The 23307-nt window shown below is 35.8% G+C and overlaps 1 protein-coding gene across 2 annotated transcripts in view; it reads right to left on the bottom strand.

Moving 5' to 3' along the window:
• EVI5 (ecotropic viral integration site 5) overlaps positions 1-23307 on the bottom strand; it is a gene marked incomplete at its 5' end in the record, with an annotated part of 150078 nt that overhangs the window by 13727 nt on the left and 113044 nt on the right. For both annotated transcript variants that reach the window (XM_082661816.1, XM_082661817.1), the window contains one exon: positions 13681-13776. In XM_082661816.1, coding sequence (XP_082517942.1) covers positions 13681-13776 — 96 coding nt within the window. The remainder of the gene's footprint in view (positions 1-13680; positions 13777-23307) is intronic.

Below are 23307 nucleotides of genomic sequence, written 5' to 3'. Positions count from 1 at the left end.
CAGGAAAGGAGCACTGAGTCTTTGACAAGTATTATTGGTATGACATTTTCAGCTGTTCAGCTTGTGGGGAGTGAAAATCTGATTATCTCACGTCCAACTGCATCTGTGAGATATGGTCCATGAAAAGCACATGATTTACTGCACTAAAGACTTCCAACCACAATGTAAAATTTTTAGTTTTTGTAAATCAGAGAGAGTTAGCTATTCATCTTTTATCGATTTTCCTTTAATCGACACAGTAAATTTATGGAGCACATTTTCAAATGTGCTAGTTTGTGCCTAGTTTGAAAAACTGTCAATACTATGTTACTGTTTCTTTTTTTTTTTTTTCTGCGGTACGCGGGCCTCTCACTGTTGTGGCCTCTCCCGTTGCAGAGCACAGGCTCCGGACGCGCAGGCTCAGTGGCCATGGCTCATGGGCCCAGCCGCTCCGCGGCACGTGGGATCTTCCCGGACCGGGGCACAAACCCGTGTCCCCTGCATTGGCAGGCTGACTCTCAACCACTGTGCCACCAGGGAAGCCCTGTTACTGTTTCTTTTAAAAACTAGCATTTTAAAATTGAATTACGTGATGCAAAAAAAAAAAAAAAGTTTTTAAAAATGACTGACTATATTTCAAAATCTTAGTGTAGTTGAAGAAACTGGACTAATACTTAAGAATACAGCACTAAAAAACAAGTGTGAAGTACTGGATAGCTTGGTGAATAATAGCACAAGAATACCTAAATTAGATTGAAAAGATTCAAATTGGCTCTGAAATGCATCATTTGAACCAAGGCCTTAAAAGGAAAATAACTCATAACATAATCAAGGAAGAAGATTGTATTTTATGGATTTCCTCTTGTTTGATTAAGAAAGCTTTACCCTCAGCCATCAGATCAATCTCTACAAATGATTTCTTCACTACCACACACTAAAAACAGACTGATCAGGGGAAGGCTCTCTCTGGTTTCAGAGGTGTCCCTCTTTACTGATTTCCCTCCTACTTTTTTAGCTGTTCCTTCCTTACTTGCTCTCTACTTGCCTCCAAACCTTTGCATATGATGGCTTCTCTACCTGAAATATCCTTCTACTTTCCTTTTCCTGGTTATCTTCTATTCTTCCTTCAATACAGAGTTTAGGCAGCCCCACGCCCAGATGCTTCCTCACGTTTCTGGGCCATGGTACCATACGGTTCTACCACAGCACTGCCCATACTGACTGGCTCTCCCTACCAGTCTGAATTCCTTAACAATTGGGACTATGACTTTTCTACACCTAGCACAGGACTGGGATGGAAAGGACTTTAAAGATCATTTAGTATAACTGTTTTGGGATGTAGAAACTGAGGGAAAGCCTGAGGCATGCCTGGGAGCTAAAAGATGTCCAAATGTTCACTGAATGAATGTATGAAGTAAATTGGCATCCTAAGGTCACACAGTTAATCAGTGGCAGAACTAGGCCTACAATCCAGGATGACAGTTTCTCAACCACCTGCAGTAAGATGGAGAGCAAAGACACAAAATTCAGAAACAAAACTAAACTTATCAAATGAAAAAACCCAAAGAACAACAAACAAAATCCGGAAATGCTATTAAGAACCTGATAAATTGCATGGATATTTATTTTTCCCCTCTTCTCTATTTTATGAATGTGTTTAGCAGTAGTGACATGATAGTGAAGGAGAAAGTAAGAGGTGAAGAGTAGGGATAATCAGCTTTCAAATAAATGAAGGAAATTAAAAAACTGAATACTGAAGTCTTGAAACCTGAGTATATGAGTAAATTCACTGGATTTAAAAATCATAGCTCATTTTGGTTGCCCCATATCAGGTTGAATGAAATCTTCAAGCACACCTTATTAGTATCATTCTAAATGTCAACAAGGAATACCGTAGTCATGCTAAAACCTTAGTGACATCATACATATGATTGAAATGGCTTTAGGCATTTATATCTTATTTTCCTCATGTCTTAGATCTAAGAGTATACTATTAGATGGCCTCTTCGTGGGAAGGCTGAAAGCAAGTCTCTTCCACCCCTATTGAATTAAATCTGTTTAAGAACTGCTGTAAGTAACTATAAAAACTGTCACTCTAGGCTTTATAGTTAGCTCCATTTCCTTTAAAAAAATGCTTATTATCATCTACCTTTATTTCTCATAACCCAAGTGGTATTTGACATGCAGTTTCCCTTGAAGTGGTTTCTTGTGAGGTATGTTTCCAATCTAATAGTCATAAGAGTAATTGTTGGGACCATTTATTAAGCAATTTACAGATCAGTACAGTTGTCCCTCAGTGTCCAAGGGAGATTGGTTCCAGGACCCTGTGGATACCAAAATCCACAGATGCTCAAGTCTCTCATAGAAAATGGTGTAGTATTTGCATATAACCTGGGCACATCCTCCTGTATAATTTAAGTAATCTCTAAATTAGTTATAATACCTAATACAATGTAAATGCTATGTAAATAGTTGTAAATACAATGTAAATACTATGTAAATAGTTGCATGTGTGACAAATTCAGGTTTTGCTTTTTGAAACTTTCTGGAATATTTCTTTTTCGAATATTTTCAATCTGAGGTTGGCGGGATCCACGGATATGGAACCCGCGGATGGTGAGGGCCGACTATACTAATAAACACTGTTTCACTACCTTACATTTGAAAATCCAGCTATACTCATTTGATGTAAAGTACTATTAGTGCCAGAAAATGCAAAAATGCTCAAAGACTAATGGGTTTGTAAAGAAAAAAAAAGATACTGAAGCTAGCCTTAAAGAGCTCCCACTGGTCAAATTCAGGACAATCTGAACACCATGAGAACTAACTGAATCCATCAGTTTATGGTACTGCGTCAGGACTTTTGAAAGACTCTAAGAAATATAAGGCTGAATAAGACAACTTTTGCCATCAAGGAATGCACAGCTTAGCTTGCCCTGGAGCATCAAGGACAGTATAACAGCCACTAATTAAAATAAATGAAATTAAGTGCTGTGTTTGCTCCCATTTCTGAACTATCAAGTATTATCAGTACAACCACATAGTCTTTATCAAATTAACTGTTCTGCTTCTTCCCATCAGACTGTAAATTCCTTGAGAGAAGGACTACACTGTACTTCCTATAGTGTCTGGCACAATATCAGAAAAAATTCCACCTGACACAGCTTAATATCCAAGTCTGACTTTACACTTCTAACGGGTTCTGTTCCTTGGCCAATGTGATATTATCTCTTGAGGATATTTACTTGGTCCTTAATTCTGAGTACTTGGTCCTTAATTCAGATCTAAAACCCTAGTTCTAGATTGCTTCTGTATTCTCTAAATTGGCTGCTCACCCAGAGTTTATCCTAGAAATCTCATTACAAACCCTTCTAGAGGCATGTCCTACTTCAGTCAATATTCCTAAGAGTCTTCTTTCCTTGGTATCTCATCTTTTCTATGTTCTAATTTCTTTTCCTGCCTTGTTTTCTTTTTTTCTTTAATTTATATTGGAATATAGTTGATTTACAATGTTGTGTTAGTTTTAGGTGTACAGCAAATTGTTTTATATTTTTAATTTTTCTTTCCTAAGTGATTTCATTATCTCACTCTCTCCTACCAGACCTTTTTTTTCATATTCTCATGATTCAACTCCAATTCCTTAATGAAATTACCATCATTAGAAACACATTTTTCATTGACAAATTAAAAAATCTCTTTTTACCTACAGTAGGAACAGGATACACAGATGCATGTAATTAGGTAGAAAACACTCTTTTTATGAATGTAACATAAAACTAGAAAATGGTCTAAAAGTCTTGAATAAAAGTAAGGTATCCTGTGTGAGATTATTACAGATTTCTTTATATGAATGTGGTATTTCTTTTTGGAGGCAAAGAATGAATGGAAAGACATATATCCCTGGAGATTAAAAGAAAAATTAATCTAGAAACAATTGCTGGAAGTTTGGTCACCAGTTAAATATCAAACTCATATATATATATATATATTTTTTTCTATATATGTATCTCTGAAAATCATATATATATGATTTTCAGATTATTTTCCATTATAGGTTATTACAAGATATTGAGTATAGCTCCCTGTGCTATACAGTAGATCCCTGTTGTTACCTAGTGTATATATAGTAATGTGTATATGTTAATTCCAAACTCCTAATTTCTCTCCCCCTTTCCCCTTTGGTAACCGTAAGTTTGTTTTCTATGTCTGTGAGTCTATTTCTGTTTTGTAAGTAAGTTCATTTGTATCATTTTTTAAGATTCCACATATAAGTGATATCATATATTTGTCTTTCTCTAAATAACAGACTCTTGAAACAGAATGTATTGAATAGCTAAGCTAACTTACATCCTTGAGTAAGCTTGTATTTCTTAAATAATATGTATATATAAAATTGGGTTGACTATTTTTACCTGGTTTCTAGAAATGTCAGATTTGGCTAAAAAATCTCAGTTGCCTTTGTTTTCAGAAAATCATCTAATATTTAAAATTTAAGATTTTAGTGGTAACCACTGGAAACTGAAGCAGAATCTGAAGGGTCAAGTCCCCAGTCTCAGATCAAATAAAAGTTCAGATCCTGAAGCTGAAGGAAAAGTAAAGAATACTAAGTGAGAGTAGATTTCTACTATCTAGACACTGGGTTCTCATCTGAGAGAGGTAGTTAATTTTAATTCAATTAAACATCTATGAAACTCCTACTCTATCTACCATGAGACAGCTAAATTGGTCGGCAGGACTGGTAGGGCAGTGGGATGTAGTAAATCAGAGGCCAGAGCTCCTGGGCAGTAGTTCCGTCTCTGCCACCAAAGAGCTGTGCAACTTTGGGTAAGTCCCTTTAAGTCTTGGGCCCTCAGCTTCCTCATTTACCAAGTGAAAAACTAGATAAACTTTAAGAACATGCCTGGTTTAAAAAAAACATAAATCTGAAATCTCAGCTTTAAGTCTTTTACATAGTGATATTATTCCAGACATAAAATATTGTACAATAATTTTTTTAATCTTATGACTTCAAATAAGATAAGCTGCTTACCGAAGATAAAATGGAACATATAAGAGAAACAGGAGTAATAACACTCATTTAAAGAAGTCATTAAGAATCAATTTTTTTTATCAGTAAATGGAGGTTGTAAGATTAAAAACCAGTGCTAAACGTTTCATTCAAGGGCCTTAAACCAATTTTCATAGGAGTACAATTATAATCTTTCATTATCTACATAGGACCTTTTTTTGGGGCAGCAGAGAAAAAGAATTTACTTGCACTGAGGCTTGTGTGAGCTCCTGCATGGTACTTCACATTGTTCTAACTAGAGAAAGAACAAGTTGAAGGAAATAATTTCTTTTATTAAGAAGCTTCTACACCGAGAAACCTAGCACTTTTCACTGTAAAAACATACATGAAGGCTTAAAATTCCACATTTTGAAAAATTTCTTAAACAATAACCTTAAAATTAAACTTCAATTATCAGGGCTTCCCTGGTGGCACAGTGGTTAAGAATCCGCCTGCCAATGCAGGGGACACAGGTTCAAGCCCTGGTCCGGGAAGATCCCACATGCCGCGGAGCAACTAAGCCTGTGTGACACAAGTACTGAGCCTGCGTTCTAGAGCCCACGAGCCACAACTACTGAGCCCGTGTGCCACAACTACTGAAGCCCACGTGCCTAGAGCCCATGCTCCTTAACAAGAGAAGCGACCACAATGAGAAGCCCGCACACTGCAGTGAACAGTAGCCCCTGCTTGCCACAACTAGAGAAAGCCCGCACGCAGCAACAAAGACCCAGTGCAGCCAAAAATAAATAAATTAAAAAGTAGTTGTATTTCTAAAAAAGATAATTCAATTATCAACAGCCAACCGTACAAACAGAAAACACTATTTTTGATTCTTATTTCTGCCTCCAGATACAGATTGTTGTTATCAAAGCTGTTTGTAAGAATGTAAATTCTATTCTAGGTTACCACTCTGTAAACTAGGTAATATACTCAGAGCTTTGCAAGATTTAAAAGGAAACAAACACTGGTAGAAACAGTAGCATAGAATAAGCATCCAGTTAAGAAAACAAAACCAAAATCATTCAGTTGGACAAAAAGAGGAAAAAATAGCTGTCAATACCTAGAGAGCCAAATGACTAAGTTCTTTTCTACCTTTATTCTGGTTTTAATGCCTAGATGAAAATCAATGTTTATTGAGTCTTTAAAAAGCTTCTTCTTCTTCTTTTTTTTTTAAATTCAAGTTCAAGTGGTTTTATTAACTATTTTTAAACTGAAAAATACAGGGAAGAAAAAAAGACTCAAACAGTACCAAAGGGTCATCTGTCATTTGACTCTTAAAGATCCTTATTTCAAAAATTCTAGTTTGATAACAAAATGAGTATACATATTAAGAATGTTTAGGACATTAAAAATACATTTTGGTAGATATTTAATTAAATCCATAGCTCAGGTATACATAAACAGAGTTATCAGAATTTAAAAACTTAAATATTACATGTATAAATATTTCCTAAGCCAAACTGCAGTAAGGGCTTTGTTTAGATTTCTTTTTATTTACTCAAACTCCTAATTTCATACTTGGCTAGAAGAAAAAAAAGAAGATTCTAGTGACATACGACAACTTAACTTAAAAAACCTGCCTCTCCAACAAAGGAGACAGGAAGACAAAAGATCTTTTGGAAACCAGCACAATGTCTATCCTTCGAGAGAAAGTTGGTTCCACTTACCCGGATTGTACGTTGTTTAGAGCATCCTGTAATAGTTCTTTCTTTTTTTTTTTTTTGTCCTGAAATAGCTAACAGTTCTCTAATTTCTTCAAGAAGGAGGTGTTAGTAATCGTTCAGTGACAGACCATAGATCGATCCTTCTCAAGTTCTTTCATAAATCATCCACCGTTTTCTGATAAATGGTAAAAAATGATGACGAAACCTCTTTACATAAATTCACTCTTCAGATGGATCAGGGAAGTTTAAAAATCTAATTAAAACAACTATACTGAAATGCTTCTTTCTTGAAAGTCTCCTTTTGGGGGGTTCCAATATCTTCACACTTCCCAGTTCCCCTCCTATCCCACTGGTGGTTTTAGCCTCCTTTGCTGGCTCTCTTGACCTTAAAGGTCAGGAGCCCACAAACTTGCTCCTGGACCTCCTTCTCTTTATCTACGAATGCCTTTTATATGCCAATGACTAGTAAACCTATTTTTCGCCCTGACCTCTTTTTTAGAACCTCATACTCACATACCCATTGTCTACCTGCTATTTTCATTTTAATGTTTAACAGGAATCTCAATCTTAACATAAACAAAACAAAGCTTTGGATCTACCCTTCCCTAACCTCAGTAAGTGGCACCAACCATTCACTCAACTATGAAGCCAAAAATCTCTGGAGTCACTGACTGCACTCTCATGTCCCTCATACAATCCATCTGCAAATTCTCTGCCTCTAAAACATATCTCTAATACATCCACGTTGCTAAGATTTCCACTTCTGCCATCCTTCTAAGTCACCTTTGCTCTTACCTTGACTATTTTAACAGCCTTCTAATGAGCTTCCCTATTTCCATTCTTACTTTCCTACAATCAATTCACCACATAGCAGGCAGGGCAAATCAAATCACATCACTCTTTGCTTAAATCCATTCCCACTCAACCAAGAATAAAATTCAAATGATTTATCCTGGCTTACAAAACACTGTATATGATTTGACTCTGTCTTCCTCTCTAATCTTACCTCATACCATTTTTTCCTGCCCTGTGCTACACTCCAGCCACATTAGTATGGTTTCTCAAAAAGTCCACTTCATTTTTGTCTAGGGTCTTTGTGCTAGTTGTTTCTTCTGCCAGGCATGATCTTTCCAATGTTTTTCGCACATCAGGAAGCTTCTTAGCATTCCTATCACAACTTATATGTTATGTTATCAGCAAAGCCTTTCACAATCATTTCTTCATTAAAAACGTTTTCATGGAGTAACTACCACATGCCAATATTGTTCTGGATGCTAGGGGGAAGGTACCCAATCTTATTAGTAATTAGGGAAATACACATTAAAACCATAATGAGAATCCTCTTCACAGTCAGTGACTAAAATTAGATAAAGACTGACAATCCTACATGCTGATGAGGATGCAGAACAATAGAAACTATCTTTACCGCTCATGGGAGTATAAGTAACAGCAATGTTCTTAAAAGGCCAAAATGGAAGTAATTCAAATATTCACGAACAGAATAGATAAATTGTGGTATATTTATACAAAGAAAAGTTACACAGCAATGAGAATGAATAACCTATAGCTACATTTAAAAATAACATGGTTAAACTGCACAAACAACTTTGAGCAAAAGAAGACACCAAAGAATATATACCATAAGAAGCCATTTATATAAAATTCAAAAACTTAAATCTACTGTATTAGAAGCTGATATTGTGGTTATTTTTGAGGAGGAGGGAGTAAGGAGAGGTTGTGAAAGAATATGAATGGAGCTCTGGGGTCTATTTCTTGGACCTGGATGGTGGTTACATGGGTGTGATTACTGTGATAATTTACTGAGCAACAAACTTGTCACCTGGGCACTTTTCTGTAAGTTTTACTTCTATAGAAAAGTTTTAAAACAGTTTGTGTTCTTTAGACTGTTCAGTTTTTATGATTATGAACCCACACTATTACAGAATGTTAAGGATAATAGCTGATGGACTCATACTAGAAGGTCTTTATGAAAAGAGCCACGAAGAAACTGTTGTTTGGTCTTAGTATCAGGAATAGGTGTGACTTCGGACAAGTTATTTAGCCTTGGTGAGCCTATAATATGGGAATAATAATTTTCACAGAATAACTGTGAAGATTAAAATAATTATCCAAAAGATCTATACCTGGTTTAGCAACAACCACATAGAAAGCTTAATAAAAATGGGGAATATTTGCTTTACCTTGAAAAGCTACTAAGTGAATAGAACTAGAATTACTTTTGTGAGATTTTATGGATATAAAGCACATTAAAACTATTTTATTAAGACATAAAAATTGAGCAAAGCTGTATAATGCGTAAATATTTTTTAGTATAAGTGAACTATCTTCAGTCTGGAATAAATTTACCTATTCCTAGAACATCCACTGGAACACATCACCATCAAGAACAAGTGAAAACATAAAATTTGTATTCCAAAAACATTTTCAAATCAGCTGTTTAGCGTGCATTTTCGCGTGAAACAATACCGTAAATGGTAGCAAGGCTTCAAGGAACCCAGAGGAGCTTAGTCAACTGATAATTTGGGTGAACCATATGATTATACTTCTCAATATGTCAATACATAAATGAGTTCTGAGTACATTTCCTTTGGCTTCTAAATGAGATTAACTTTCTACCTCCTTCTATCTCCCTTTCCTGGCATTTAGAAAATATTCTTTGTCTTTAGTGGTCGGCAGCTGCAAGAAGACAGATCAGCATTGAAAAAGTAGATGGCTTATTCATTTCTGGAATCTACATTTTTGTTTTATGGCTCCGACTGAAATGTTTCTGATGTCCAATCTGCCTGAAAAAATTTCATTTTTCAAAACCCAGCCCAGATGCTGTTGCCATCTTATCCCTGTATGTTTCAAAGGAGGCTATATAGCATATGGTAGTTAAGTGCATGGATGGGCTTAAAGTCATATAGTCTAACATTCTACCTCTATCACTGACTAGTGTATGACCATGGGGAGTTATTTAATACCCCAGAACCTCAGTTTTATGACAAGTAAAGCATGAATAATAATGATGCTACCTATTTCAGAGGACTGTTGTGAAGATTAAAAGAAATAAAGGAAGTATAATACTTAGTACAGTGTCTGACACAGAGCAGCTGTTGAATGAATGGTAGCTACTATAATGCTATACTTTTCATTATGTATTACAATTTGTTTATTTGTACGCCTATATCCTTTGTTAGACTGTGAGCCCCTTGAGGCTATGGATTGTGTTTCAATCTTCTTTATCATCAGTTCTAAACCCAGTGCCTAGTACAGAGTAGGTGCTGTGATGATAGATGGGTGAAAGGGCAGGAGGTGGGAAGATGGGATAATGAAAGCACTTAAATTGGGACCTTGGGTCTTTTCTATGTCTCCCACGAGGACAGAATGTAGGCTTAAGGGGAGGATTTAACCACAGCTCCTGCCAGGTCTGGGGCAGCAAGAGTTTCCACAGTGGCTTCTGTGAAGCTCTTGGCAGGGTAAAAGGCTTCAAATTAAAAGATTGCTATGGTAGGTAGGTAATATTAGGAGCAAAATTAGGTGGTGAGGGTAGGGATCACAGGAGTTGGGAGTCACAGAAATCACATGGATGGATGACAGTAAGGTGCAGAAAGTGAAGCTAAATCTCTATTTGCAATGTTAACAGAGAGAGCCCTTGTGGCTAGGTCAACTGCAGAATTTACTTACTGGATATATGCAGATTCATGTGTCAAGGAGGACAACACAGTTAAAATATTGTCATTAATTGACATTCTTAGGATTTTAAACATCGATGACATGTTTTCTAATCTAATGTCTCTGTAAGCAGCACAGAAAAGAACAGGCCAAACTGGATTAGATCCTGGCTCAACCATTTATTATTTGCATCATCTTGGGAAAAGTTACTTAATCACTGTGAGTCTGTTTCCACATCCATTCAACTGAGGATACCACCATCACATGGGATTATTATGAAGATTAGTAGTAATAAATATGAAGTATCTGACACAATGCTTGGCCGACAGACCAATGAATAGTATCTATTATTGTTATTTTATAGATTAACAATATATTCAGCCATTCATAAAAAATAACCTGCTTAATCCTCTTTACTATTTCATCCAGCTAACTATGCTAAGTGGTCATAGCTGTTATAACATGTACAACATTGCTGTATCTTCAGGAAGATGAATCTACAAAGTTTGTCTCACTATTTCCTTCAATATTTAGAGAAGTACAAAGATCAGCTAACAAAGTGACTATTAACAGTCACATGCTCAAATACAACATTAACACTTAAAAGTCAATTCTTATGTTGAAAGCCAAAGATGCTGGCAAATTTTAGCATACAGACAAAAGTTAAGTTGGAGCAATTAGATTGACTTCAGTTATCTTTTTTTTTTTTACCACTGTGAAGTGCTATACACAAGAATGAAAAAAACACTATAGAAGTGACAACTTGTTTAAATTTCTCAAGAACCTGGTCCAAAAAAGAGTAATTTTTATAGTAAGTTGACTACAACCATTTATCTCAGTTTAAATGTTCACTTGTTTTCACTTATCCTTTCTTTAGTTATAAAACTTTGAACAGGTGCATATATTAAAATCTGCTCAGAAAACATAATGAAAAGAAGTCTCCAACTGGAGACCTATAGTGGTTTCACATTATCTATAATAGTAAACTTAATCTCTTCTAGCTTTGAAGATTCACCATAAGCTGGCTCTATTCAGTCTAACCTTATTTCCACAACGCAGTCGCATTAATTCTTTTTTAAAAATAAATTTATTTATTTTTGGCTGTGTTGGGTCTTCGTTGCAGCATGCGGGCTTTCTCTAGTTGTGGCATGTAAGCGGAGGCTACTCTTTGTTGCGGCGCGCAGGCTTCTCACTGCGGTGGCTTCTCTTGTTGCGGAGCATGGGCTCTAGGAGCGTGGGCTTCAGTAGTTGTGGCACGTGAGCTCAGTAGTTGTGGCTCATGAGCTCTAGAGTGCAGGCTCAGCAGCTGTGGCGCACGGGCTTAGCTGCTCCGTGGCATACGGGCTTTTCCCGGACCAGGGCTCGAACCCGTGTCCCCTGTGTTGGCCGGTGGATTCTTAACCACTGAGCCACCAGGGAAGCCTAGTCGCATTAATTCTTAATCAAATCTGGCCTCCTCTAAACTCCCAACCCCATACCCACTCTCACCTCTGTGTGCTTGTGTGGTCCCCAGCTGTACTCATTCTCCTCTCTACTATGCTTTCTAACTGGGACTTGGTTAAGCCCAGGACTCTGGCCTATTCTGAATCACCTAATTAGCATCTTATCACAAACTGTTCTAGTTTTTAATTTGCACAATCTAGCTCTCTATTTTAACAGAAGAAACTTCTACCTGTTAAGTAATTTTCTTTTCATGTTTGCATAATATAAAAGATTGCTTTCACAAGCCACAGAAAAAAACCCTACCTACATTAAAGTTAAACCTCATGAACTATTATATTTTCTGCCATTCCTGATGAGGAGAATATCTTTATTTATTTATTTATTTATTTTTTGCGGTATGCGGGCCTCTCACTGTTGTGGCCTCTCCCATTGTGGAACACAGGCTCCAGACGCGCAGGCTCAGCGGCCATGGCTCACAGGCCCAGCCGCTCCGCGGCATGTGGGATCTTCCCGGACCGGGGCACAAACCCGTGTCCCCTGCATCGGCAGGCGGACTCTCAACCACTGTGCCACCAGGGATACCCGAGAATATCATTATTTTTAGTTAAGGTACATTCCTTATCACTAGATGTCAAAATTATAAATGGGAGATTGCTTTTAGTCATAATTTCCTTTGGGAAAATCTTTGAACATAAGGAATAATTCTTAAGGTTCTCAAAAGAATAAGGGTTTCTAGAACATGCTTACTTGTAACTTGTTCTTTCATTCATGGCTATCAGATCAGAACAGATTATAAAAAATGCACACGAATAGGTAAAGATTATACATGATCCTGAATCCCTCAAATGTTATCAGAGCTGAAAATCAATATTTATAGGCATGACCTCCCAAATTTCAGGACAAATTAAATTAAACCACATCTAAGATTTATCATTTTTGTTAATGTTTTGTTTTTTCATTCAGATTTTACTTAGATTGACTGCCTCCAGGAGGTATTACCCAAAACACTTAGACTTTCACTGAAGAGTGTAATACCAGGAAAGAGTAATATCCAAACTTTTTCCTTTGAGGTTTAAATTAATTTAGTGAAGAAAATGAGTTTCTTTCTTAACAAATGAGGTTTATGTTACCCATTCAAATCTCATCACTGTGAATAAACATTATTGTACAAATAATTCAAGGTAAGAAACACACTTTTCCATTCATGTTTAGCCAGATATTTATCATTAAAAAAAAAAGGAAACTGACCTAGAGCCACATTAATAAAAAGTGTCTCTCTAATCAAAACACATTATTTTAAATAATTTAAATTACCTAGTATACTATCTAGTAAAACTATCTGAAAATTTCATGAGCTGAATCTCACAGATTCAAGGCAGTGCCAGTTTAAAAAGTATTCAGATACTAAGAAATCTGTTAACTGATATTAGGCAAGTATCCTTTTTTGCAATCTCGGTAATACCGCTTGGGAAAAAGAAGAGTAAAAAAAACTTCCCTCTATCCACAACGGTAAATACCACAAATCTACTATAGAAGTAAAAAGAAAATTTTCGTTTAATTTAAGTAACTTTGACGCCTAGACAAACTACCTTTTCAGATCACAATAAAAAAGTGAAATATTTGCCATACAAATATTAATTGATCGTTTCAGATCATGATTAAAGCGGTTTAAGGAAAATAAATCCTCAATATTGGAACAGAAAAATTCATGTTAAAAAGAAGATAATCTTCCAAAATATTATTATGAATCATAATCAAAGATTCACAGAAAATATTTACCATGAAAGAGTCAGTCATAAGCAATAATAAAGTGTTGTGTCAATACAGAGGAAGGAAGAAAGAAATATGTGAAGATCAAAATTTATCACTTACCTCATGATTCAGCTCTGCTATCTGATCTTTCAGTTCCCTAATGTACTGGTTAGAATCAGACTTGTTAAGCTGTCCTTGAAGCTTTCCTTCTTCTTTCTGTTTTGTGACAATACAACAAAGCAAAATCAAGAGACAATTTTCACAGCATATACTCGAACATTTGAAGATACAGGACAGCATAAGGGCATATCCTTTAATTGGCTAAATTCTGAACAAATCTATTCTCAAACTATTTCTGTACAATAATTAATAGTAAACTATATTGAATATTTCTAAATAGTGCTTATTAATTATATTAATACAATTTATAAAATGTACCTTTTGAGAGACTCTTAGAAATCAATAATCAAATGGGTCTACTAGTGAAAAAAATTACCCTAGAATTCAGAAGCCATTTATCCAGTTATTTTGAGGGCAAATGCTTTTCTATCCGTTCTGTAAGAGATTCAATGCTTAGCTGAGAAGGTTGTAAGCCTCCTACAGCTACACTACGAACCTGCTTTTGCTGGGGAACAGAGAAGGAAAAAAAACAGGTTCTCCAAACCACTCTTAAAAGGGGAGGACAGCTCTGAATCTCTTCTGTTTAATTAGTTCAGGAATGTGATTAAAAGGTGCTCCAATCCTAAGAACTAGTTCTAGAATCATGCTGGGATCATTTTCCAGGGAAGTAGACTAGGAAGGGGAGGAGCTGCCTTTTTCTTATACCACCTGAAAACAAATGTACTTTGAAGGTAAAGAACTTATTAAAGAGTGAAAACAGGATTGTTTTTGTTATCTCCAGATTATTTGTTTAGGAAGTTGATGCTTAAAATGTTAAGAAGCTCTGATGCAGAGACATCTACTGAAACTACTCATGCCAGAAAAGTACCAATTCACTTTCAATAGTCATCACTCAGTTTCCTTCCATGGAGACAACCACTGTTGACAGTTTTTTTAGTGTAGTCTTTCCATGGTATTTTCTACATATATAATCAAACACACATGTATACCCACATATTTTTACTCATACTACTGACACTATACAAGCTGTTCTACACTTGCTATTATCTCTCAAGAATACAACTTGAAGATCATTCAATATCAGTATACAGAGAGCAGAAAGATAATACATTTTGATTTGAAAGAGCTCTGAAGTTCCTGTAAAAGTTATCTTAGTGGTATCTAAATATTTATCGGTTTTTTAAAAGTAGGTTTTAAAAGGTGCCTTAGGTTCTGTACAATTACCTTGTAATGGGTTGTAGTGAAGAGCATTTTCCAATGTGGAAAATGTTTCTTCCCACTCACAGTAAGAAGGGACCTTGGACATTATCCGGTTTGGACCTCTGACTGCAGCCAAATCCAGCCTCTACTTTTCTTCTACACACCTTCCCCTAACATCCTTGGCAGAAAGAAGAACTAGACAGAGCTGCTCCGGCAACAGAATGGGTAGCTCCTCTGCAGAGTCAGGGCACCATGCCAACAGGATTGCTCTTCTGTGTTAAACTATCTTTGCCACCTTGATTTCATTCTTATGTACCCTTAGCGTGTTCTGCAAATCCTTTCATCAAGTTATTCCTATACATACCTATTATTTTATTTTTTTCTTTTGGCAACCTGCCTTAAAAACCTTTTACTGGAATTTGGCCTGCTAAAGCAGTTTGATGTAACCAATGTTTGTATAGATGTAAAAGAAAAACTACTGTTTCTACAGGCTTTAAAACTTTTCTTATACAATTAAACACATGAATATCACATATAATCATCTAAGCAAAGAACTAACTTAACAATTACTATATTCCAAATATGCAGGGCTTCTTAAATATATACAAGAGATACCTTATGGTTTTCAGCCACATTCCCATATATTTTTTTTTTGTGGGGCGGGGTTCGCGGGCCTCTCACTGCTGTGGCCTCTCCCGTTGCGGAGCACAGCCTCCGGATGCGCAGGCTCAGCGGCCATGGCTCATGGGCCCAGCCGCTCCGCGGCATGTGGGATCTTCCCGGACCGGGGCACGAGCCCGTGTCCCCTGCATCGGCAGGCAGACCCTCAACCACTGTGCCACCAGGGAAGCCCCACACTCCCATACTTAAGAAAAAAATTTTTTTGAAGATTTAGTTATAAGTATTAGTATGATGGCCAGATAAATGATAGCAGAACCAATAGAACAGCAGGGATACCAAGTCAGGATCCTAATCAAACCATCTCTGAAGCCTTCCTTACCTGTTTTTTCAGGTATATGAACCAATAAAGTCTCTTTATTATTTAAACCAGTTCGAATATGGATTTGTCCCTTGCAATCAAAAAAAAATAAAAGCTAACATATCTTGAGCACTTATTAGACCTTCACAATTGAGGTTCCCCACAGGAATTAAGCCCTAATGCCTAAAGCATCATTGTATGTAATGATTTAACTTACCTCCTATGCATCTAAAATCGTACTAGCTATGTACCATCCTTAGAAGAATCGAGAAAATAGTTTCTCAGTTTTCTGTAGGACTTAATTCTCTTGTGGAGCTGTGGTGGAGAAAGACTGGGGCTTACAATGAGCTAGGAATTTTTCTAAGCCCTTTATATGTAATCATCACAACAATTCTGTGTAATAGGTATTATTTTTATTCATATTTCCTAGATAAGGAAACTTAAATGAAAGACTGAGTGAACTGTCTGCGTAAGAGTCACAGCAACAGTTGACACATTTTTCACCTTAAATTTACAGCACTATGAACATGAGAAATAATGAAACAGAAGAGAATATATGGAAATCTATGCAAAGGATCACACAAATTAGCTTTCTTGGATTTGTTACAAAAATCTTTATGTATTTATTTCAGCCTCTGCTGATTTAAACGGTAATTGCAATATCAGAAGAATTAAAGATAAAATGCTAGAGCAGGGACTTAGCTGATGGCGCAGTGGTTAAGAATCCGCCTGCCAATGCAGGGAACATAGGTTTGATCCCTGGTCTGGGAAGATCCCACATGCCACGAAGCAACTAAGCCAGGACGCCACAACTACTGCGCCTGCGCTCTAGGGCCCACGTGCCGCAACTACTGAGCCCGCGTGCTGCAATTACTGAAGCCTGCGCACCTAGAGCCCATGCTCCGCAACAAGAGAAGCCCGCCCACCGCAAGGAAGAGTAGGCCCCGCTGCCCACAACTAGAGAAAGCCTGCGCGCAGCAACAAAGACCCAATGCAGCCAAAAATAAAAACAAAAAACTATAGCAACTTGCATTTATGGCCCTAAGCTAATGACCCATATTATCAATTTACAGTTGTCCAATACCACTTACATGTACTTATACCTGCATCTTACTTTTAATCACTCCACTTTTTAAATGAAATATTTCAAAGGCACAGAATAAGAACAAAAGAGTATTATAATAAAGACTAATGAACGCACCACCCACATTCAGCCTGTTTCATAACCATCTCATTCTAAGATTTTCCTTGGCTCTAGACTTCCTCCGCCTTAGTCCTGTATATCTCAAAGATGGCAAAGATGATGTTAAGCAGAAGGGATTAAGTAGTGAGTGCATGAGAGAAGGAATAATGTAGGAAAAAAATTTTTGGAGGAAGAATAGTCATTGATGTAAATAAATGAAGCCGTTATTCTTATAGAAAGTACTTTCTAAATCCCATGTGTGACATGAGAAATGGCAGCAGAAATTTAGTAAGTAAATATACTTCCAAAGCAGGGTAATTTGATAAGAATTACTCATTTTAACATGTGTTCAGCTGTCCTTTTTGATGGCTTTAAATTTTAGTCTAATTTTACTATCATGTCATATTAATTCCCTTGAAATGGTTGATTAAATGGAAAGTGCAATCCACTACTAGGGAGAAATCCTTCTGAATGAAATAAGCTAAATGTTTATGGTTTGGAATCAGACTTGGAGAAAGGTGATTTTAAATCAGGTCCCCAGTAAAGGCAAAGGTCTTGAGGATTTTGAACACTGCATAGCAATATCATCATGTGGGATAACATAAAATTTTCAGGGCAAATAAAACGACAAAGCCCAAGGTAAGCTCTAATATTGTAGGAAAGAAGCTCAAGAACGCAGAAATGCTTTAGGTCTGAATGGCTGTAGAATGACCAGTAACAATAATATCATTTCTTCCCTACAGGAAAACTTGCATGAAAAAAATGCTTGACAAGATAGAAATCATTAAATCTGTTTTACAGAAAGCGATCAAGGGACTTCCCTGGTGGTGCAGTGGTTAAGAATCCGGCTGCCAATGCAGGGCACACAGGTTCCTTCCCTGATCCGGGAAGATCCCACATGTGGCGGAGCAACTAAGCCTGTGAGCCACAACTACTGAGCCTGAGCTCTAGAGCCCGTGAGGCACAACTACTGAGCCCGCGTGCCACAACTAATGAAGCCCACGCACCTAGAGCCTGTGTTGCGCAACAAGAGAAGCCTCCGCGAGGAGCCCACACACCACAACGAAGAGTAGCCCCCGCTCGTCACAACTAGAGATAGCCCATGCGCAGCAACGAAGACCCAACGCAGCCAAAAATAAATAAATAAAATAAATTAAAAAAAAATTTTTTTAAAGCGATCAAGTGACTCCAAAGATTTGTTTCTTCCAAAGGTGGGTCTTTGTAGGGTTTGGCTAAAAAGTTTGTTATAGCACTTTGATTTCTTTGGAGGAAAGGTAGTGTTTAGTGAAAAACGGCAGCTAAGAAATTTTACAATAAAAAATGGAATGCTTTTAGCTTAAAAAAAAGACTCCTGAAAGATATTTGTGAAAATCAAAGAAGCCCTCTTAAGATTTTATGACTAAAGAAATGGTGTTCTTTGAATTTCTATTAACTGCAGAAAAAAAGCATAATTTCAAAGAGAAACACTTTATATGTTTGATCAAATCTAATTGCATGTAGTTGTTCTTTTTAGATTTAAATACAAAGGTTACTATTGGGTTTTTTTTTTTTTTGCAATATTTTTACAAACAAAAAGATTCTGATGCCCATCAAACCACTCTTTCTGTGGACAGACAGACAGATACCCCAATAAACAACCTATAAGGCACACTGGCTAAACTGAAGAAAGAGGAAGGGTGATTAAGCAACTCCAGGCTCTAGCAGTGACCCCAGGAGAAGACAATCACCATCCTGGCACACTTGTCACACATTAGTAGCACACCAGTGTGACAGACACAACAGCTGGAAAGCTCTGCTTGGGGCATTTTGATTCAATAGTCTGCTTTAAGGGAATATAGCTGATATTTCAAAAATAGAAGTAAAAACTGAGAGATGCCCTAAATGCTATTTAATACATTGAAATGTATAAAAATGACCTTTTATCTAAAAGTCTGTGATTTTTATGTTCTACAAATAGGGTCTCATTTAAATATGTTAATATAAAGCCTTTTAAGGATCCTTTTTAAATATAAAAACTGAATAACTGTATATTTCTAACACCCCAAAATACAATTAACTATTATATTCTAATAAGTGGATATCAATTTGATTTCACTTCTGAGGCAGTTCATTCAATTTTCTAATGTTTAAGATTTTTTTGCAAGTATTTTTATAGCTTTCTGTTTTCAAGCAATGTCCACATGGTTCTTTCTGATAAGCAGGTGGGAAAATGTCAGCTACGCTAATAAATTTACCAGGAACCTGCATTTTCTTGAGGTTTTCTTTTGGTCCAACTGATAACAAAAACAGATTGCCAGTTAACTGGTTTCCTAAGCAAAACTAATAAGGTAAGTAACAAACTTAAAGAGATCCAACATATAAACAATTTTGGCAATTGTCAGTAATTTCAGTGAACAGACCTTAAATATATATCTTTTTTCACACAGCAAAAGAAACTATATCAAGAGAGCATAAAGTAACTTTATGAAAGTTTTAAATGCATATTTCACTCTTAGATCTATCTTTGAATGATTATTTTAGGAATTACCATTATGAAGTCTAAAATAATCTAATTCATATTAAGGCCTTAAGCCACTGAGCTTTATATATGAGCCTCTTGGTCAAAAGGTCATTAATAACTCTGGTTAATAATACGCAAGCTTAAGTGACTGGGGTAAAGTATGACAACTTTAACTTACTCTGACATGCATCAAAAATATAAGTGAGCTAGAATGGTGGATGGGTAAGCAACATTTAAAACATATATCAAAATATTTAAAAGCAACATTTAAAACATATATCAAAATATTAGTTTTAGAATGGAGGTGGTGAGTTTATGATGTTCACTATACAATTCTTTCAACTTCTGTATGTTTGAAATTTTTCATAATAAAATATGGGGAGGAAGTCATCGATAAAAAGCAATTAATTTCCTCTCCCTCCCCAGCCTGCTAAAAAGTAAGCACTTGGTCCACACTGTTCTTCATTTTCATATGTGAAAAGACACATATCTACCAAAGGTTACTTAATGTTTCTTCATTTAAAAATCCATGTTTTGCTCTAGAATGGATACTATTTTCTTCACATTTTACTGAAAACTTAAGAAACTAAAAAGCAATATGATTAAATCATACAATTAGTACTTCATTAAAACAATATAATTTTGGAGCAGGCTAAATTATAGTTCATCTCTATAATATTTTGTAGTAGATTTTATGGGTGTTACCTCAAGATCCATTCTCTCTCCCTCATTATGTAGTGGTGACAGAATTGGAATTATCCTGATCCTTAATTCCACAGGTATGCCCTGATTGGTGGGGTTTAACTCAAACAAGATGATCACATCTATTTTGCACAGTGATTGGTTCAGGGGTTTCTCAAAGTGTGACACTCAAAAGTTTTGCTGGAAAGTATGGGGTACAGTTTCTTATTCTGGATATTACGATAGGTGGGTATAAAGCTCACCGGTAAGCCATTTTAGCACAATAAGGAAAACCTCCTGAAGATAAAAATGACAAGGAGGGCTGAGCCTTAAGAATCATGGTTAAATACAACAAAATGGAGCTCAAACCAAACTTTTCCTGAAGCACATCCTACTTCTGGACTTTTCAGGCATGTAAGCCAATAAATCCCCTTTATTATTTAAGCCATATTATTTATGCCATTAACAAATCCAGAATTGGGTTGCCTGCAATAAAAACATCCTAATAAATATTTTAAAAAATATGGCTAATAAACACCATGATATAAACAACATAATCTATGAAATGCTTAAAACAATGATTCCAAATGATGATTATGGAAAAAAAAATCACTTTGGGAGTTTTGTAAACATATAGATTAAGAGAACCAATTTCTGACCTACTGAATTCTAAATGTCTGGGAATGGAGCTTGAAAATCAGTATACTTTGAAAGCTAAACAAGTGGTGATTCTGACATAACCAGCGTGACATAAACTACACTTGAAACGCACTGGTTTGAACCATCTTTGAAAATTAACTATTTTTTTTAAACACAAATTCAAAATTCTATTTATATGCCAATTATAAAATGCTTAATTTTTACCCTATTTCTTAAAAATCTCGAATATTTTATGAGTTGACACTCATTACAGAATTTACTTAGTATAAATTTACATATAATAAAAGAGATGTTTTTACAACTACCACAATGGTGAATGTGGTAAATGACCAAGACTGATAAACTTATCTGCAAATAGTCGCTACATTTCCAGAGAGAATATATTTAAAAACAAAAATAGAGGAAAACTGTCAAGGGTTCTTTAATTTCTTTCAATTCTGCTATCAGTTTCACTTCACATTATTTCTGTGATAGTTTCAGCTGGTCAGTTCCCTGTCTGCAGAGGTTGGTTCAATTTTGAACTCAAATCCCTGTCTTGGTTAACGTAGCTCTCAAACAGAAAATATGATTTAAAGTTTGGTAATGCATGATGAGGAACTAAATAAAATGTTTAGGATCTGAGAAAATTCCACATGTATGACCCCTATGACTGAAAACTAACTGTTCTAAAGAATGAAGAAAAACCAAAGATTTGGGGACCAACAAAATAATTCTTTTAAAACTTAAAGTACCAATATTATGAGGAGATATGGCAATAAATAAGGGAAATATGGAGTCCAATTCTCTAAACTTTTTTAAATCAGGTAACAGACTGTTATAGCCCCAAAGCTATGTGCTTTAATATAACACATATAAATGTGTATAGAGGAATATTTTACTTAGAGCAGTGATTCTGGTGTTCAACTACCTAGACGGTTGATTAACGACCTTCGGCATATACTTTCACCTGTTTTTGTCCCTGCAACCTTTGGGAGCTCTAATCACCGAAAGGATGAGGTAGAGATGGACTGTGCTCAGGATATGTAAAATATTCTGTTACCTGAATATTTTCAATCTGTTGATTGAAAAATCATAAATGCTGTGCTCAGCAGGAAATAAGTGAATTATGTATTTGTGTAAGTCACAGCAGAAAGTGGACATTTTAATTAGAAATACCTTCACCTACGTCTACTGTACTCCAACATACTATTTAAAAAGGTTGAACAATTAAGTATGGTAATGCATATCAAGCTAAAAGATTGAAGAGAAAACATGAAATGTTTACCGTATAGCTCTAAGCAGCATGTTTTTACGTGTTATGTTGCAGCAAAACTGAGATAAATATGTTGTTAAGTTGCTTTGAACAAGTGTTTGAGAGAAAAGTGTGGTTTAGCAGTGGACAACATTAAAAAATATTGTGGCAGTGAGAAAAGAGGAGGCAGGGGCCCTGGTTTGTTTAAATTCATGAATTAGCCTCATTTTAAAAGAGAAGTTGTAATAGGCATGCCTAAGAGTCCATTCTTGTTTATTTGTTTCTTTATCTATGTTTTTAAGGCTGGTTATAACTTACCCCTATCCTGCCACAGGAAGGACACTTCCTTAGACAGGAAGATAGCAGATTTTAAAAAGCTGTGTTTCAAGCCATAGGCTTTTTAATGCTCTACACAACCAGATAATTTGCTTAGAGGGTTTTTGTTTTGTTTTTGTTTTTTTTTTAAAGAATTTAACCAGTTAACACCCATTTAATATACTAGATGTGTAGATGAAGGTAGCAGAAAGCACCCTATATCAAATATAAAAGCATCTAGTCTATCATTAACATCTTGCAAAATTTTTCTCTAGCTTTTTAATTTTTAAAATTTTCAAATCTACAGAAGAGCTGAAATAATAGTACAATACCCATATACCCCTTAGTTATAGTCACCAATTACTATTTTGCCACATTTGCTTTTGTTTTTCCTATTTGTGTATTTTCTGAAACATCTGAATGTAAATTGCAGATATGACATTTCACTACTATATATTTCAGCATGCATCTCCTAAAAGAAACCAAATGTCCTTACAACACCTAAATTAATAGTAATTTCACAGCATCATTAAACATGTACTTCCTATTCAGACTTTCCTGAAAGGGCCCAAAATGTTTTATTATTATCCACAATTGAACCAAGGTTCATGGTTACATTTGGTTATTATATCTCTTTAGCCTTTTTTAATCTAAAGTAGTACTTTTGCCTTTTTTCCCCATGATATTGTTGATATTTTAAGAGTCAAAGCTGAAATAGAAAAATTTCCCATTCGAATGAAAACAAGTACTGTTTTTATTCCTTTTTTCAAATCAAACAGGTAACAGAGTAAAACTAATATAATGTATATTTAATGGTTGGTTGGGTCAAGGGAGTAAATATAGAAGACATGGGCACAGAAATTTAAATATCTGAAGCC

Source organism: Grampus griseus (assembly GCF_964374135.1).
Source record: "Grampus griseus genome assembly, chromosome: 1".
NCBI classification, from domain to species: Eukaryota; Metazoa; Chordata; class Mammalia; order Artiodactyla; family Delphinidae; genus Grampus; species Grampus griseus.
The sequence above is the reverse complement of the archived record's forward strand: the minus strand, read 5'-3'. Positions and strand labels throughout refer to the sequence as shown.